The sequence below is a fragment of the Epinephelus moara genome, chromosome 12, assembly GCF_006386435.1.
Source record: "Epinephelus moara isolate mb chromosome 12, YSFRI_EMoa_1.0, whole genome shotgun sequence".
Classification (NCBI taxonomy): Eukaryota; Metazoa; Chordata; class Actinopteri; order Perciformes; family Serranidae; genus Epinephelus; species Epinephelus moara.
The window spans coordinates 28,737,170-28,754,233 of record NC_065517.1 but is presented as its reverse complement, the minus strand read 5'-3'; the positions used below and the strand labels follow the sequence as shown (position 1 = coordinate 28,754,233).

Sequence of the window (17,064 nt, the reverse complement as noted above, 5' to 3'; positions counted from 1 at the left end):
TCTGAAAAACTACAATAACTAATAGGTAATAATTATTATTAAGAAATAAATCAATAATTAATATGATTTTTGTCAGGTTTTAGTTCATAGTGTCGAGTTTGATTTCTATCCACCCCCATCTCCCGCCGCTCTGTGCTCCAGACTCCCCCTCCCCTTCCAGCCGCAGTGGTTGCTCCCAGTCGGCCCGCCCTCGCGCCTGGTAGCAGCGCGCTTCCGCACCGCTCCACCAACTGCTGTCAGATAGGAGGCACAGCCGCTAGCTAGCGCCATGTTATCACGGTCCAGATGTGCATACCAGACGCTTGGTCGCTCTCTGTCGGCGGTGAGCCAGGTAGGTTGGAAAACACACTGGACGGAGCCTGTGTTTTAACTCTGAGACAGTTCCGACTGGTTAAAACAAGGCACAGCTAGCGGTTAGCTAGCTAATGTTAGCTTGTGTAGCAGGGCCTCGCCTACCAAGGACGGACACCGACAGCTTCAGAGGCAGCTAGTGAGGATAAGTTGAAGAAGAAACTAAGAGCAGCACCCTGTTAACTACCTGACTATTGAAAATGGGGCTTTATATCAGAATAAAAGCAACATTTAAAGAAAGCTTTGTTAGCAAGTCATAACAAGCTCACTAAGTAACTAGCTAAGACCCCTGTCTGCTGTAAACTATTGGCTGTTCCTTCAAAAACTGCTTTAACACTACACCAAACAGTCTTTACAGGCTAATGTTAGCATGTTATGCTGCTGTGTGTTTATGACTGAAGTGAGTGCAGCTGACCTTACAGAAATAGCCCATGTCATGTTACACATACTATAACCCAAGTTAATAGCATGTCAAGCTTCAGGTGTCTTTAAAGTGCTTTGAGCAGGTAATGGAGCTGAAACATGCTCATGCCAGTACAATCTGGTGTGTCCTGTGACTGTCAGGGTTCATTTGTCCTTCTCCCTACTTCAGAGAGACTATTGTCCTGCATAGGGTTATGGAGAAATACAGTCAGTTGTCAGTTTATTAGGTACACTTGGCTAAAAATGATGCAGCCCAAAGCAGTAAAGCATACCTGCATGAAGGCTAGACTACAACGGTCAGTTTGTGTTAAAAGTCTTAAAGAGGTTTTGATTTAACTTCACAGTCACTCTAGAAGTTGCAGTTTGTGGTGCTGTTGTGTTAGACTGATTTTTAGTTCATCTTCATTCACAAAAATGCACTCAGTCGACAGTTTAGTACACCTAGCTAGAACTATGTTCATCTTTAGAGGCTGCAGTTTATGGTGCTGCTACAGTTTATTGCCTCATACTGATAACTCTTTGTATTATTTTACTCCACCTCATTTATAGCATGTATGAGGGTCGGCTTAATAACAGTGTCTACAGTGTGTCTACAGGTCCTTAAAAAGTCTTAAATTGTCTTAAATTCAGATTTGATGAGTCTTAAATAGTTTTGGTCACATTACTGCAAAAAATTCTCCAGCCTGACAGACCCAATGACTGTTTACAATCATTGGACAGACTGAAGAATTGCAGTAATAAATAGCATTTATAACAGCGATGAGATTTAGTTTTCTTTTTACATTAAACACATTTAACTTAAACTCACCCAATTGTTGTTGTTTTCCTTACTGTTCACTTTGAACTGTATGTTTAAATGGGTATTTCCGTCGCAGGTTTGGTCTTTAAATTCATATAAGGTGGCATTTAAAAGGTCTTAAAAAGTCTTCAGTTTAACTTGGTTATATCTGTAGACACCCCGAGTTCAACAGCACCACAAACGTCATCCTTCACATTGACCATACAGTTAAAGCAACACCTCTCCAAAACAAAAACTGATCATCATTACCTTTGTGGATTTATTGCAGGGCTGTTGCATTAGGCTTTAGTTTTGATTAGGTGTAGCCTACCTACTACCCAATAAACTGGCGGCTGAGTGTATAACTAGGGGTACAACTAATGATTACTGTTATTATCGCTTAGTTTAGTTATAACTAGACTCACAAGTCAGTCTTTAGATGCTTTGCTTAACTAAAGACTGATGTCTTTCTCCCTGATTTTGTGTTTAGATGAGTGGATACAATTTCAGAGTTTAAAAAAACTCCCTACGTTGCAGAACCAATAGTAAATCCGCAGGGCGGTCCTTCGGTGGCTCGCTGAACTCTTGTGCTCATAAACATAGTCCGAGTGCATTAAAAGTTTTAAACAAAGTCACTGTAAGTGCTTCATTTCCACAATCTTGTGGACTGAGCACACGATAAAATGGAGTTAAATCTCTCGGCATCCATTTTCAAGCTCTCTGTGTGTTTGTGTCCTTGCAGACGAGAAAAGGGGGAGCACACATTTCCGGGAGGACGTGTCCTTTTCAAAAATGCAAGAGGCGTTGCTTTGTTGCCGGCCGTTTTCTCCAGTGTGTTAAACACACTTTAGAAAGGAGTGTCCCCAGACTATCAGAAGGCGGAGATCTTTGATTGTCTGGTGGCGAGACTAAGTTAAAACTGGAATCAGTGTCGGTGAATGTATTGCATTTGTGCTTTAAAAACTACTTTGGACTTTTGATCAACAGATTGAATAATTTAAGGGGATGATTGGTTGAAGGTAGGATTTGATGTGGGGCAGTTTCATTAACTTCGCAAATGTGTGTCAGCAATGGCACAAAAGACTCTTTTAGAAAATATTATAAAAGAAACCGCACAAGCAGAACAGATTGAAAACATTAACCCAAGATGCCTGAATATTTTGGCTGTTCATCCGCCAGTGTAACGTTGTACTCTCTGTTCTTCATGGTACATAATAAACACCAGTTGTTCTGGTGAGTCAGAGCACTGAACACTACAGAAACGTGGTGGCAGCATGTTTGTGCACACTTTGATCTTCTATATAAGGTTTGATCCATTTCTGACAACTCTACCCTCCTCTGGCATCCCACATCCGGAGGTTTAGGTTTGGCAAACAAGCGACTCCACCAAGCAAACATCAGTGTAAAAGCAGGCAGAACGAAGAAGGCCTCTTAACGAGAGGCTCTGTCCTCAAATTACCCGACACATGACTCATAACATGCGGCAATGCAGCACAGTAACAGTCAGCATAGGAGAATCCAGCGGTTTTAACGGCGAGCTATGAAAGTTCAGAATTTATGGGTGGGTTTTTTTTAGAGGACTTACAGTTTGCATAAGCTTGTTTGTATATCAGATTAAGTAGGCTGGTTAACTGGTAAACCTTTGTGTAAGATGTAGGGGGAAAGTACGTGATGGTTTGATGCTCAACATTGGCGACAGACTTGTTTTTAATCAAAGTATGGGGAGGACAACTAATCAAAATCAACCTAATGTGATTGAAAAGTTGCCAGTTTAAAGGGCTGTCATAATTCGCAGGCAACATATATAAATAATTTAATATGAACCATATTTTTGAAGTTTTACTTTTCATCTTTTCAGGCCAATAATGTGCTGGTCCGACAAAGTGCATCAGGTAAGTGTGCCTCTGACGAAGCAGACCAGACCTTTAGCTTGATTCGAGAACCTCATCAGTAATGCAGCATCTAAAACTGCAGTCTTAATGTTACTGCTCATGAATAAACAAGCTCTGTGAGTGGATCATCCAAAGCAGAGTAAGTGATGCTTGTCAAATGACTGAGATGCATTTAGGAGCCCACAAGTGGTAAATTGCAGCTCTCAGAGAACTCCTCTCATATCTCATGTGAGAGCCTCAGGAAAAGCTGCTGTTGTTGATTTTCTTTCTTCCTCTTCTTTTTTGTTTTCTTTCAAGGCCTCCCTGTCTGCAGGCGGCTAGTTTACAGGAATTCTCAGTCGTAAGTGCTCTCTCCTGCTTTGCTGGCTGTCTTTAAACGCCCCTCAGTAACCACTCTAAAACATTGTCAGAGTCTATTTTATTTATGTAACTCAACTGTAAATCTGTGCAGCAAAAATGATCTCAAAGGGGTTTTATGTGCATTACAATAAAGGTAAAAAGATGAGGAAGGCATCTGCGTATTGATCAGATCATTTGTGCATGGTAAAGCACGGTAATTTGGTTTGCACAAATGCATTTGTCTAAAAATACAAGTAATTATTTTTTTTCTCGACATTTAGATGTGAATTTCCATCATCAGCGAATGTCTTCCACATCAGATACTTCAAGACATCTGCTGTTCACAGTATGCATTGCAACAATTCTCAGCACTTTGTACTGACGGTCACTCTGCTCAGTGTTTAACTTACAGCAACTGTTGTTTTGGTGTCTGTGCAGGGGATGAGGTTGTCACAGTCAAAACTCCTGCATTCGCAGAATCTGTTTCAGAGGGGGATGTGAGGTGGGAGAAAGGTCAGTATAAGTCAAAATATCTTAGTTAAGTTGTCAATATTTCACAGGAGTCGGTGTCCCATATTGTATTATGAATGGGCCAAATGTTTAATTATATTCTGCACATGAAATACTGTATGCTCTTTCATTGTTTGTTTCAGCTGTGGGCGACTCAGTGACAGAAGATGAGGTGGTGTGTGAAATTGAGACGGACAAGGTATGAACAAGAAAGACCATCAGCCCTAAAATCCTCTCTGATTTTTTTTTATATATGATGTTAATATGTCAGATTAAATGTGGCCAAAGTTCCAAATAATGAGGTGCTACATGTAGCTACATGCTAACATCTAGGAAACATGTAATCTTGGTTACTGATGTCGTTAATGTCTTCTTAACTTCAGATCATATTTCTGCTGGAACATGTCTGGTTGTGTCTAGAAGATTTTACTGGTAATTTTTAGGGAAAAAGTGCCACTGTTCTCTGTTACAGTGATATAATAGATCCCCTTTAAACAGAGTGTGTGAAAATGACTTCTAAAAAAAAGTCTGTATTTTGTACTTGCAGACCTCAGTACAGGTCCCCGCTCCAGCAGCTGGTGTCATTGAGGAACTGCTGGTGCCTGATGGAGGGAGGGTAGAAGGAGGGACGCCGCTCTTCAAACTCCGGAAAGGAGGTGATCTTAGAGACCCATCAGTTATCCTTTTATTCCCGAAGTAATATGTTGGTGGCAGCATGATACCTGAGTTTCAGTACCAAAATATTACATTTTTTAAAAATTTACTTGGAGATAAAACTGCCTTTCTACTCAAACAGCCTTATTTTCCCTTAATAATATACAGTATTAAAATATAACAAATTCTTTTCAATGGGGAACATTTGATGTGGTTTTCTTTGTTTTGGTACCATAGACACACTGCTTTAAAATGTATTGAATTATCTCAGCAGTAATAAGGCAGAATTTTGGTATTTTGGAAATCATCAGACCCATACTACATTTTGCCACATTAGAACTATAAGGTTCAGTCTGCATTCTGAATGGTTTTGAGATATTAAGCTTTCACGTTTTTGCATTTCAAATGGCAAAAATATGTGGAACAAGTCTCTTTCATACGTGAAAATGTCAACACCCAGAAGTTATGCTAAATGTAGAATACCTAAATCCTGTCAGTTTTGTAAATGGGGTTTTTACGGACATGTCAGATAGGTAGATAGTAGACAGAACCACCACTTTCTGCTAGTAATTATAATTTTCTATCTTGCAAAACATGAAAAGAAGCAATGATTTTCATGTAAAACAAACTTATAGTTCACTTATAATTTGTTTAAAAACATAAAAATAGTGTTTAACAGAGTGTCTACATGTATGAGAACATTTAATTAAATGCTTTCTATGATATTTTTATGGCTTTTATTTTTTGTTGTGGAACAAATCTTATTTTTCTTATTCAAAAAGCATTGCAGGCTAAGTAAAGATCAGTGATAAATATTTTGTTCAGTGTAGAGGTCAATCTCCAGGCACCATTAGTTTAAGTTTTGTTTGGGTTAAGTCAGATTGAACCTTATAATTACAAGATGACGAGTTGTCTTTCTTTACTTCTGTGTCCTCAGCTGTTGCTGCCAAAGCTGCTCCCTCCCCAGCTGCAGAGACACCGGCTGCAGCCCCTCCACCTCCTCCTCCACCACCACCTCCAACTTCAGCCCCCTCTGCCATGCCTCCAGTGCCCCCGGTGCCACCACAGGCCGCTCAAGCCAAACCTGGTGTGTTTCCTTCTCCAGCTTATGAATCCACATGCTACAGAAAGCATTTATATGTAATTAATGTGCAGTATGTATCCGATTAGGCCACGAACACTGTTTTAATATCACATCCTGTCTTTCCCCCTTTGACAAGTTTCTGCCATCAAGCCCACACCTGCAGCTCCAGCTCCAGCTCCTCCAGCAGCAGGAAGCAGAGGAGAAAACAGGGTAACACACACATGCTGATGACATTTTTAATTGATGTTTTGTTTCTTTAGTTAGAGTTAATATTGGACATAATGAAGTTTGTTCTCCTTCTGTCCAGGTGAAGATGAACCGTATGAGGTTAAGGATCGCCCAGAGGCTAAAAGAGGCTCAAAACACCTGCGCCATGTTGACCACCTTCAACGAGGTGGACATGAGGTGAGCCGCAGCACAGATTTATCTAACTTACCTCATAGTATCCACATGAGTCTAAACCCTCATCAGTCAGGACTACAAGCCTCAGCAGGCTTCTCCAGTTTTCAAAGAGGTTTGCTCACTAAACTAATGTTCTAATACTTACTTAACTTTGCTTCAGCAACATAAAGGAAATGAGGAAACTCCATCAAGATGTCTTTGTAAAGAAACACAACATCAAACTGGGTTTTATGTCAGCATTTGTGAAGGCAGCCGCACACGCTCTGACTGACCAACCTGCTGTCAATGCTGGTAAGATAACACTGACTGACTTCCACTGGTTTTTTTTTTGCCTAAAATTGAACTTTCTCCAAGGGAGCTTTACTCCCTGTTGTGTAACTGACTTGTTTTCCCGAATTGTTTATCTACAGTTATTGATGATACAACCAAAGAGATTGTCTACAGGGATTATGTGGACATTAGCGTCGCTGTGGCAACTCCAAAGGTATGACTTCTGGTTCTATAAACTTTATTTTTTATATTAAAACTGTTTCTGCTAAATGCTGAGTCACATTGAATACAGCTGAGTAACAGAGTATTTGTTTAGGGTCTTGTTGTGCCGGTGATCCGTAATGTTGAGACCATGAACTTCGCTGACATCGAGAAAACCATTAATGCACTGGGAGAAAAGGTAAAAAGCTTTGTGCTACAGGTGTCCCAGATGTTTGTCATTTTAAACTGCAAAGTAGTTTTAAACCAACATCTGCTTAATTCACCACGAAAAAGAGAAAATGATTTGTGTTGTGTGCCTCAGGCTCGTAAAAATGAGCTTGCCGTTGAGGACATGGATGGAGGCACCTTTACCATCAGCAACGGTGGCGTGTTTGGCTCCATGTTTGGCACACCCATCATCAACCCCCCACAGTCTGCCATCCTGGGCATGCATGGCATCTTCGACCGACCTGTGGCCATCAATGGCCAGGTGAGAGTTATGTGTCTGTAGATACAGGTGTCATAATTGTTTCAGTGTTTAAAAAGAAACAATTAAATGAGCTATAACTGTATGACTACTAAGAAAGTGAATAGTGACTTTAAGCTGTGCATACACCGTGCGATTTGAGAATGTTTCTGACACGTTTTTTGAGCTGCACGACTCATTTTGGAGTCGTTCTGAATTTTTCGCTTCGCCAGACGTTGTTTGTAGAAGCGAGGACTGATCATGGCTTGATTAACTGCTCCCGGCTGGCTGACGTTTGAAGGAATTTCTGGCAGAAAATTTTGGTTGGCTGTTGTCAGGCTCTGACAGCAGACTGAAAGTGCCATGGTGACAGGAAATAAGAGGGTCAGGTTGGTCGAGCTGTGGAAACGGCATACGTATGAACGAGAGTAACGTTGGCAATAATGCATCCTTGTGACCAGCTTTGATGTAACATTACAGACCTCTGTTAGCAAACAAACTTCTAGCTGCCTTGGAGCTTTCAAACAAATCTTTGTTGAGAAGTCAGTAACCAGAAGAGTCTGCAGGGGCCGATGGGCCTTTCTTTCCTACAGAACGTACCTGAACGTACAGTGTGAGCACTCAGGTTGTGGCTTGACAGTCGCACCATACATTGTGAACACATAAATCATGAGCTGTGGCTTTACATCGCAGACAATTTACACATACAGTAGGAGTTGGAATTATATGTGTAAGACGATGCTTTACACAGAAAAGTCTCCAGGAAATTAATGTCAGACCTGAGCTACACGTACAGACAGCCTGGGCAGACAGTGATCATACATACTAACATGGATCTACTTGTTTTCTACATCTGATGCACTCAAACAAGAGTAAACAATAAAACTGCTTTCTGCTTTGGCAGGTCGAGATCCGGCCCATGATGTACGTGGCTCTGACATACGACCACCGGCTCGTTGATGGCAGAGAAGCGGTCACTTTCTTACGCAAGATCAAAGCGGTGGTGGAAGATCCACGAGTGCTGCTTCTGGACATGTGATGTTTCCACCACCACATTACTCTTATTTAAAGATGCATAAAAATGGACTCCGTGTCACAAAACACGCACAAGATCGCCAACACAACTATTGCTGTCTTTTTAAATAGTCTGACTGGACTGCAGGAGGGGATATTAAGGTCACAACACTCACATGGAGCTTAAATACGTGGTATTATCTGTAAAAAAAAAATATGCTTGAAATGGGCTGTGGCTCGATCAGCAGAGTAAATAGATTGTTCGCCATCTTCTATCAGTTACTGTTTTGCTATATTGGAATTTAGACGTGGGACAAGTCACATTTACATCACACGTCTCAGGACAAAAATTGGCACACATAGGCATAAAATGTTGACGATAACTCACAGACAGGTGTGTCATTATACCTATGTGCTCTTCAGATGGACATATGAAGCAATAGACAAACACTCACTGCATCTTTGGCACATTTGTGTAATCATGAAACAAAATGGCTTTTCCAGGCAGCAGTTGGCTGCCTGACTTTGTCCACTGCTCGTTAGTTAGTGCTCCTCCTGAGCCACTTTTTCCATAGCGGGGCCAAGCTGCGCTCACACAGATTAGTTCAAGATGTTTTTAATGTAAACACAGGATTGAAAGAATTCTTTGGTTTGCTGCTGGTCATTGTTACTAGCAACAGTCTGGGGAAAAGAATCAGCTACCAGGAAAGCAGGTTTTTGTATGAAACACGTGTCCCTGTGCCATGTTTAGAGGTGACCTCAGTTAGATTCCTGCTTCGCACAGTCGTCCATGTCCTGTATCATTTCCGTTTTGTCTTAAATCTGCCCTGCAGATTCTTTGACCTTCAAAGTCTTATAATGTTGATCAAATTGCTTTCAGCTTTCTTGTAAAACAGACACATGAATTCACTGTTCATTAGCAGAAACTGTACAAAACACAAACCAAACACTATTTGTTTTTTAACCTGTGTACATATATATAGAGTGGTACAGGAATGAGTCCTAAAATACAGAAATGACCTAGCGTTTTTGCACTTCCCTCGTCTCAAAGTCAATGGGTTTTTGGATAGATACCTGAAATAAGGTCTGTGGTTAACGCAAGTTTAAGGGCCCGTACACATGCCGCGTTTTTTGTGCCCTCAACTTCATTGTTTTCAATGTAGACGCACGGCAGGTGCGCTCAAACGCCAGAGCAATGCCAACAGCTATGCCAACAGCTGTGCCCCGAGATAAACGATAAACTGAGTTCAACTTTAGGAATGCAGCAGCGCACACCGCATGTCACGTGAAGAGAAACATCAGTCTGTAATAAATACGGAAAAGTTGATCATTTTGGTGCAGAGCTTTCTGAGCTTTACATCAGTCCCATGGACGATGTGCCCACACACTTATAAACAGCACCAGGAAGAAGATCAGCTCTGCACTTAACAGTGCTTGTTAAGTTTGCTTAGCAACCTCAGATGCCACCTGCTGCTGCGCTCTTGAAAGCTGGCACAAAAGTAGCGGCCAGTGCCCCAGCTTGCATTTTCCAGGTGGTTAAAGACGCGGCACGTGTACGGCCCCTAGAGATTTTTTACATTTTGTTCTTTAACATGAAATACATCAGTAAATACTCCACTTGTAAATTTTGAAGCTTTTATGAGTCTAAAAAAAAAGGTGGTTGCTGACAAGCGGCTAAATGAGACTACAGAAATTTATCATGCTGAACACGGCTTTACAGCCTCATTGTGGTAACGACGTTGAAGTCATATGACCATAGTGTCGATCATTTGTAGTCTAACATTAGCTTTTTACCTCTGGCAGTTGCATTTTTGCTTCAAATATCATAAAAGTGGTGAATATTTGTAAAGATTATCTTGCTAAACAAAATGTGTAACTATCAAAAAGTTTTGTTCACCACAGAGCTTTTTTTAATAATAATCCAAAATTCAATGAAAAATCTCATCCGCTTTTTGTCGAGGGAACCAGAGCAATGCTAAAATCAAAGCCTCATCCCTGCAGCACTCTATATACACTATATTGTTACTTTATGGGCAATATGTTGGGAGTAATGTTCAAAATGCACAATTTGGCAGCAGGTTTTTATGTTGAGCTCCACTGTTGGATGAGATTTGCTTTGTGCTATCCTATATATAGAATACTTGTATGTATTTAAAGAAACTGTTTTAAACATTAAACATCTCAAAAGTTTTATGTACGAAATTTTGTCTTGCACATTTACTTTACAGGCTTTGTACACACTTTAGTCCAACAGTGATTAACTAGAGCTTACTAGTCTAGTCCTTTTCACGTCGATTGACTTATCCATTAATCGGCAACTATTTTGATAATAACGGTTAAGGTTTAAGGTTTTCCTTCTTTAGTTTGTCTCATATGATTGTAAATGGAATCTCTGGGTTTTGAATTGTTGTTCACACAAAACAAGACATCTGAAGACGTAATATCGAGCTCTAAGAACTTGTAAAAGGCTTTTTCTGTAGCTATTTTCTGAAGTTGTATAGACCAAACAATTCCAAGTGTACACTGCACTAGAGAAACTGTTGACTGCACATTTTAGGGCTGTACCTGACTCAGAGTTATGCCAGTTGAATCAGATTTGTTTGTTTATTATGAATGTTTGACAATTCAGGGGATTTTTCCATCGAAAGTTCTAAAGTTTGACCTGGGTTCAGTTCAGTGTGTCAGTAGCATTCATGTGATATAGTAAACAAGCAATCAGCGCAAACAATGGATCTGACGTGCAACAATATATTTTCCCGACACTAGATATCAAGCAAAACCCAGAGACTGTGTCGTACTACATTGTTGTGAGCTGTAAATTCACCTTTTCCAAGCAGTAGAGAGAAGATAACGTTATCTCGAAGGCTTACAGTGGAAAGTCCGCACCTGTCTGTATCAAAGAGTGGCGTGAAAGTGAGGAGTGCTCACTCTGCAGCAAAATCTGGGGACCTGAACGTCCCCAGAAGTACAGCATGCTGACCCGGAAAGCAATGTCATTCCACTGAGGGGTCTTCAACTGTCGACTCGAATGTCTGACTTTCAAGAGGCAGCACATTTCAGCTCAAGTTTCATCTTCTAGAAATGGACTTTGTCTTTTTGAAAAAGACTCACACGGCAAAATAAAAGCACAAAGCTGAGGCCGTGAACGCTGTCATGGCCGACCCTGGCTGAAGCATTTCATCTCGTGCCAAATCTGCTTTGCTCCTGAATTCCCTGCTGCGGCTGAATTCTGTACCGAAGACCGATCTTCAAAGCCTCATTAGCCAGCCCACTGCTCTGCTCTTGAGAAGCTCCAAATAATGGGATCGTCTCTGACAAAGTCTTGAGGGTTGCTTGGCCCTTTCTCCCACTTCACAAACACAGGCTCAAGTGTGTGCAGCTGTGTATGATGCCCCTTCAGTATTTCTGTTTACTTTAATAATCACGGAGGACAATGGGTCCTAATGTACGTCTTTGTTTCTCTGCCAGCACCTACACAAATGTCTGAACAACACTGTTTGGAGGAAAAACACAGAATTCATTATGAGGACACAAAAAACCCAAAACATTAGATTACCATGAGAATACTGGAGGTCCTAATGGGCCTGAATACAGCAAACAATGATACAAGGGTTCCTTTAATTTAATTATTTACTTTTATTACCGCTCAAGATTCCATTAGCGCTTTTGAGATCATGTTAATTGGCAGCGTGTGCCAGTGGGTGCATAGATATCTGAAGGGTTTGTTGGCAGGTTTTTGTTTCGTCTTCAAAATTTGGCCAAATCTGTGAATTTCCAATTGGACTGCTCAATAAGATGTGGGTTTTAAGTCTTTGTGTCCATTCAGATGAAAGATGGCCCATTAGAAATTGGCAGCTAGCTGTTTGTTTTCATTAAGCCACATCAGAGAGATAATTTACCTAAATTATTCTGTTATTTTTCCTCTTTTAAATCGCTAATTATATCAGTGTCATTATATAAAGAATTGTCTTTAATCCAATTGAAAAAGTGTGTTTTTGGGTTTAAGGAGATACTAATATTAACAAGCAACACTGTCCATTTATATTTTTATTCTCAAACACTTTTACTTTTAAATTATTGAAGACATCCTGTTAGGTTTTATTAGAGTACTCTTCATTTAGTGGAACATCTTAACACATTTTGTCAAATGAGCAACCCTTGTATGCATGTTCAAACGAATTCTAACTAACATCCTGTCGTGGTTTTACATCTATTAGATAATTCTGTACACATCCCCCATGAACACAGCCGGGGACAAACTAATCGAAAGCATGACTACATACTTGTATTGCTTTTTATATAATTTTTATCTGGACTCAGCTACAGCTTATATTTTATACATTACTGATGGTTATGAGAGGGATCCTGTATATTATAATTACACAATGTGACTGAAATTCACTAAATGTTCACAAGAATCTCATTCAAATAAGGTAAGTTTTATGGGCCTTGATAAACTGATAGTCTCTGAATAATATACAGTATTATAATAACTTTGTTGGAGTTAAAGTGTCACATATTGGAATTTTGCAAACCTTTTTCTGAGCCAAACAGCAAATGTTCAAATTATTGTTGGTGTGAAAGGAAAACTTCACCTCCAAATGACCATTTTGTTCTCTTGAAAGCCAGACTTCATTGTCATTTTACCTCCCTGAACACAGGAGCTGCTGGTCTATCACTTCCTTGATTGTTTAGATGGTTTGTTTTTGTGTGACTTGGGTGAATCCAAACTTACCCTTTAAAAAAGTGGTTCCCAACTGGTGGGTTGTGGTCCAAAAATGGGTTGCAGGTTCATTCCTAATGGACCGCAAGTGACTTGCAAACGTGTCAAGTTCGTAAAAAACACTATTTTAAAGTACAGTGAATTTCCGGCACAACGCTTTTATTTTGAGGTGCTGTTTCCTGCTGTAAAGTGAGTGAATAACATACAGCTACTTAACAGAGACAGAAAACTAGCTTGACAACATGGCCACACGCAAGTATGATGCTGAATTTATTCAACTCCTTGGACCTTGAACTAATGACTTCTGAACCCTGTGGCTGGACCAGTTTAGAACTACTGCTTTAAAACACCAAATTCAAACAATAACACAAACTAACTGATCAAGGCAGCGGTAGACCAGTAGGTCTCATGTTCAGCGAATTAAACTTATAGTTCTTATGAATGGAGTCTTGCTTTGAAGAGAGCATAGATAAGTTTCACTTTGAGTTCAGTTCCTCGTCAAGAAAGGGCTGTTTGGGAAGTACTGAGCATATGACTAGAAAAGCAGGACTTGTAGTATACAATGCAAGTTGTGTAAGCATTTGTAACAGATGCTTTGATATTGTTTTGCTGTTGTTAAATGCAGCCCCCTATGACTTCGATTCAGCAAGAAGTGTTCTCTGTTTTTGGATTCTTCATCATGAAGAAAAAGTTCTCTACATCAATTCAAGGTAACATGCAGTGAGTAACTGATATCCGGTGAGGTATTCCTTCAAGACAAATGTCTTTGCCTAATTTTTTTACCAAGATGCAGGAAGAAGAAGACGGAGGCCATACTCACATCAGGGTAAGAACTTGTTTTATCATTTCACAGAGAACTCTAGCAAAAAGAGACATGTCTTTACTAAAGCTCTTTAAAGAAAACTGTTGAAGCAAAGATTTCCAATTGTAATGGTGACCATTGTTTGAATGATCTTGTGGGACCTGGATCTTGGTACCATTCTGGCAGCCAGTTGCCATCCCTTCTAGACAAAATTTTAAGGATGTGGAGCAATCGAATGGCTTGGAACACAATGTGCTTCCTGTAGGATCCAGGAGAACGTCCAGAGAGGAAGGTGATAATGAAGAAGAGAGTTGGAATAGTTTTCAACTCTGACAGCTACCACAGCTCTTCATTGAGTAATGCTGACAGCATTAGCTATGTAATTTTCCTATTGTGACTATAATACTTTTAAAATCTACAATATATGCAGTTATTACACATTGCAAAAAAACAACAGATCTCTTCGGGTTGACCTCCATCTCTGGCGGCATTTTGTTATCTCCATGGCAACGGATATATGAGTAAGAGGGTCAAAGTTCAGGGCGTTATGTCATAAGGAAGACTTATGTCCCAACTGTGTGCATACTACATGCAACAGTACGTACTTTTTAAAGGCAGCTGCAGTACCTACGAAAAGCAAAAGGAAAAAGTATGCTATTCGGAACGCACCCTGAATCAGACATACGTAGATGTCAGCCACCATGTTGAAAAAGACTTTCTGGAGGATCCACAGGGGGAAGAGATCACGATGATGAAGAAGAAGAAGAGGATATAACTCAAACAGGATGTTAGTCTTAAACATCCTCCCGTGTCCTTATGACGAACGATATTAGATGTCAAGCAGTTTACCCATGACTCAATAATGAGGTGCAGGTGAGACGGTGCATCCGGTCATTGTCCCCTCTGTGGTTACCACTGGAGCCACCAGACAGAACCAGATTGCACTGTTGGATATCACACCTTGAGACAATTCACCCCTAATAATCCCACTCTGCGGGGCCTGCATAAGTAATGCTGCACATGCATATTCATAAGCGTGCTGTTTTCTTTTCCAGGCCGTTTATTCAGAGCTAACAAATGTGGCCAAACAACTAGCTTGCATCTGGCCCTATTCTTTCCCTCCTCTCGGTCCTTTGATATGGACGCCAGCTCTCTTTTTCTTCCTCCTCTTGTTCTGTTGTCATACCAGAAGATTATTTTTGGATGGAGAGAATGAGGCGGAGGACCCCGTGGCCCAGCCACAGACACAGCTGGCCATGCTCAGGTGGGTGCAGCTGGTTGGTGTCAGAGGTTCAAGTATTCACACTGGACAGAATTGGGTTGAGCTAAGGACAACAGTGGAAGGAGAGGGGAGCGGGAGTTATTAGGATACACCTGTCAGTGGTGCACAATGCCACTAGGTTTGTGATGTCAGTTCCACCTCCTTATAAGTAGCTCTTTATTTTGCTAAAATATTAAATTCTGAGATTTGTATGGCAGAAATGGAGGACCTACTGAATTTACAAAGTCCAATTGGTAACTTACAAGAACAACATCAAATAACAGACTACATTAACGTTTATTTGAAGATGTCTTAGGTGTATTTTGGCATTTTTATATTTCATATCTTAATGTGTAATTCCTTGACAATGTTGATAAGCTACACTGTTATCCAAACATTTTCTGACAAATAACTTAATTTTGTGCTTAGTTTAAAAAAAAAAGGTTGCTAAAAAGAGAAGATGACGAATGATGAACGTAGAAGCTCTTTGCATCTTGTTGAGAACAAAATGACGTAACAATGGTCAGTGGAAACCAAAATCATCAACCCACTGAGGGCTGGATTCAAAATCACATGGATGGTGTCTGGGCATCAGTGAACTCCTGGATAGTCTGTAGCTGTGCTTGGTGGCAGAAGATGCACAGATACGTAACGTCCCATAGGTTCTCAGTTGGATTTAGGTCAGAGGAACAAGAGTGCCAGTCAATGGCATCAACGCCTTCATCATCCAGGAACTGCCTCCACACTCTGGCCACGAGGCCAAACATTGTCCTGCACCAGGAGGAACCCAGGGCCCACTGCACCAGTGTAAGGTCTGTCAAGCGCTCTGAGGATTTCATCCCGCTACCTAACAGCAGTCAGGGTACCGTTGGCTATGACATGGAGGTCTTTGTGACCCTCCAAAGATATGCCTCCCCAGACCATCACTGACCCACCGCCAAAGTGGTCATTATGGATGGATTATGGAACATGTGCCATCCTGGAGGAGCTGGACGACCTGTGTAACCTGACTGGGCTACAGGTACCGCCTCATGCTCCCGGGAGTGACGAGGACACTAGCAGAACACCAAACTAGAGAAGAATCAGTCAGGAAGGATAAGGAGAGCGCAACTGTCTGTGGACACCACATGTAAAACCATTCCCTTTTTGGGGGTTGTCTTGCTTTTGCCTCTTAGTTGCACCTGTTGTCACTTTGATTTGCACCAAAGCAGGTGAAATTGATTCACAATCACTTGTGCTTCCTAAATGGACAGGTTGATATCCCTGAAGTTTAATTGACTTGGTGTTAAACTGTGACGATTAACTGTTCTCTTATTTTTTTTTGAGCAGTGTATAAACTAATTGAAGGGATTGAAGCTGCCTTACTTGCGGCCCATAGCATAGTGGTTCAGACTGACATTGACTTCATCCAAGTGACGCAGGAAGGAAGAAACTGGAAAGGTCCCGACCACTGACGGGAACAAAACAAAGGGAAATGAGGAAGTGAGGCAAGGTGAGTGACGACTATACATCATTATTATTATTACAGTATGGTTACTTTAACCTACTGTCTGTTTCCAGGTCAGTATCCCACTCATCACCAACGTTGTCCTCCTGACCCTAGGTTGGCCTCCCCTTGTTCTCCATCTGATCTCGGCTTGACTGCTGCTCCTCTTCCTCTTGCTGCTCCTCCTTGACCTCCTCACAGCCGAAACAGTGTGGAAACACGGTATGACACAACTAAAACAGAATTTATATCGAGTTAAAGAGTTCACAGTAGTTAACATGACTTTGTTGAAGCCTCAAAGTTATGTTCCAATTAAAGCGAGGAACAGTTAGCTTCTAGCTAACCATTAGCGTTATTTCGTCGACCAAAATGACGCAGGTGATCCTTAGAGCAGACCAACGTCTTTAC

The 17,064-nt window shown here is 40.9% G+C and overlaps 1 protein-coding gene across 1 annotated transcript; it reads left to right on the top strand.

Moving 5' to 3' along the window:
- Window positions 1-190: 190 nt before the first annotated feature.
- On the top strand, window positions 191-10,586 carry LOC126398780 (dihydrolipoyllysine-residue succinyltransferase component of 2-oxoglutarate dehydrogenase complex, mitochondrial-like). Its single transcript, XM_050058373.1, has 15 exons — window positions 191-331; window positions 3,411-3,444; window positions 3,742-3,784; window positions 4,065-4,129; window positions 4,222-4,296; window positions 4,437-4,492; window positions 4,841-4,949; window positions 5,885-6,034; window positions 6,168-6,241; window positions 6,339-6,436; window positions 6,594-6,724; window positions 6,844-6,917; window positions 7,020-7,103; window positions 7,227-7,394; window positions 8,275-10,586. Exons 1-15 carry the CDS (start codon window positions 269-271, stop codon window positions 8,407-8,409), a joined length of 1,359 nt encoding a protein of 452 aa, XP_049914330.1. The 5' UTR covers window positions 191-268; the 3' UTR covers window positions 8,410-10,586.
- Window positions 10,587-17,064: the final 6,478 nt, after the last annotated feature.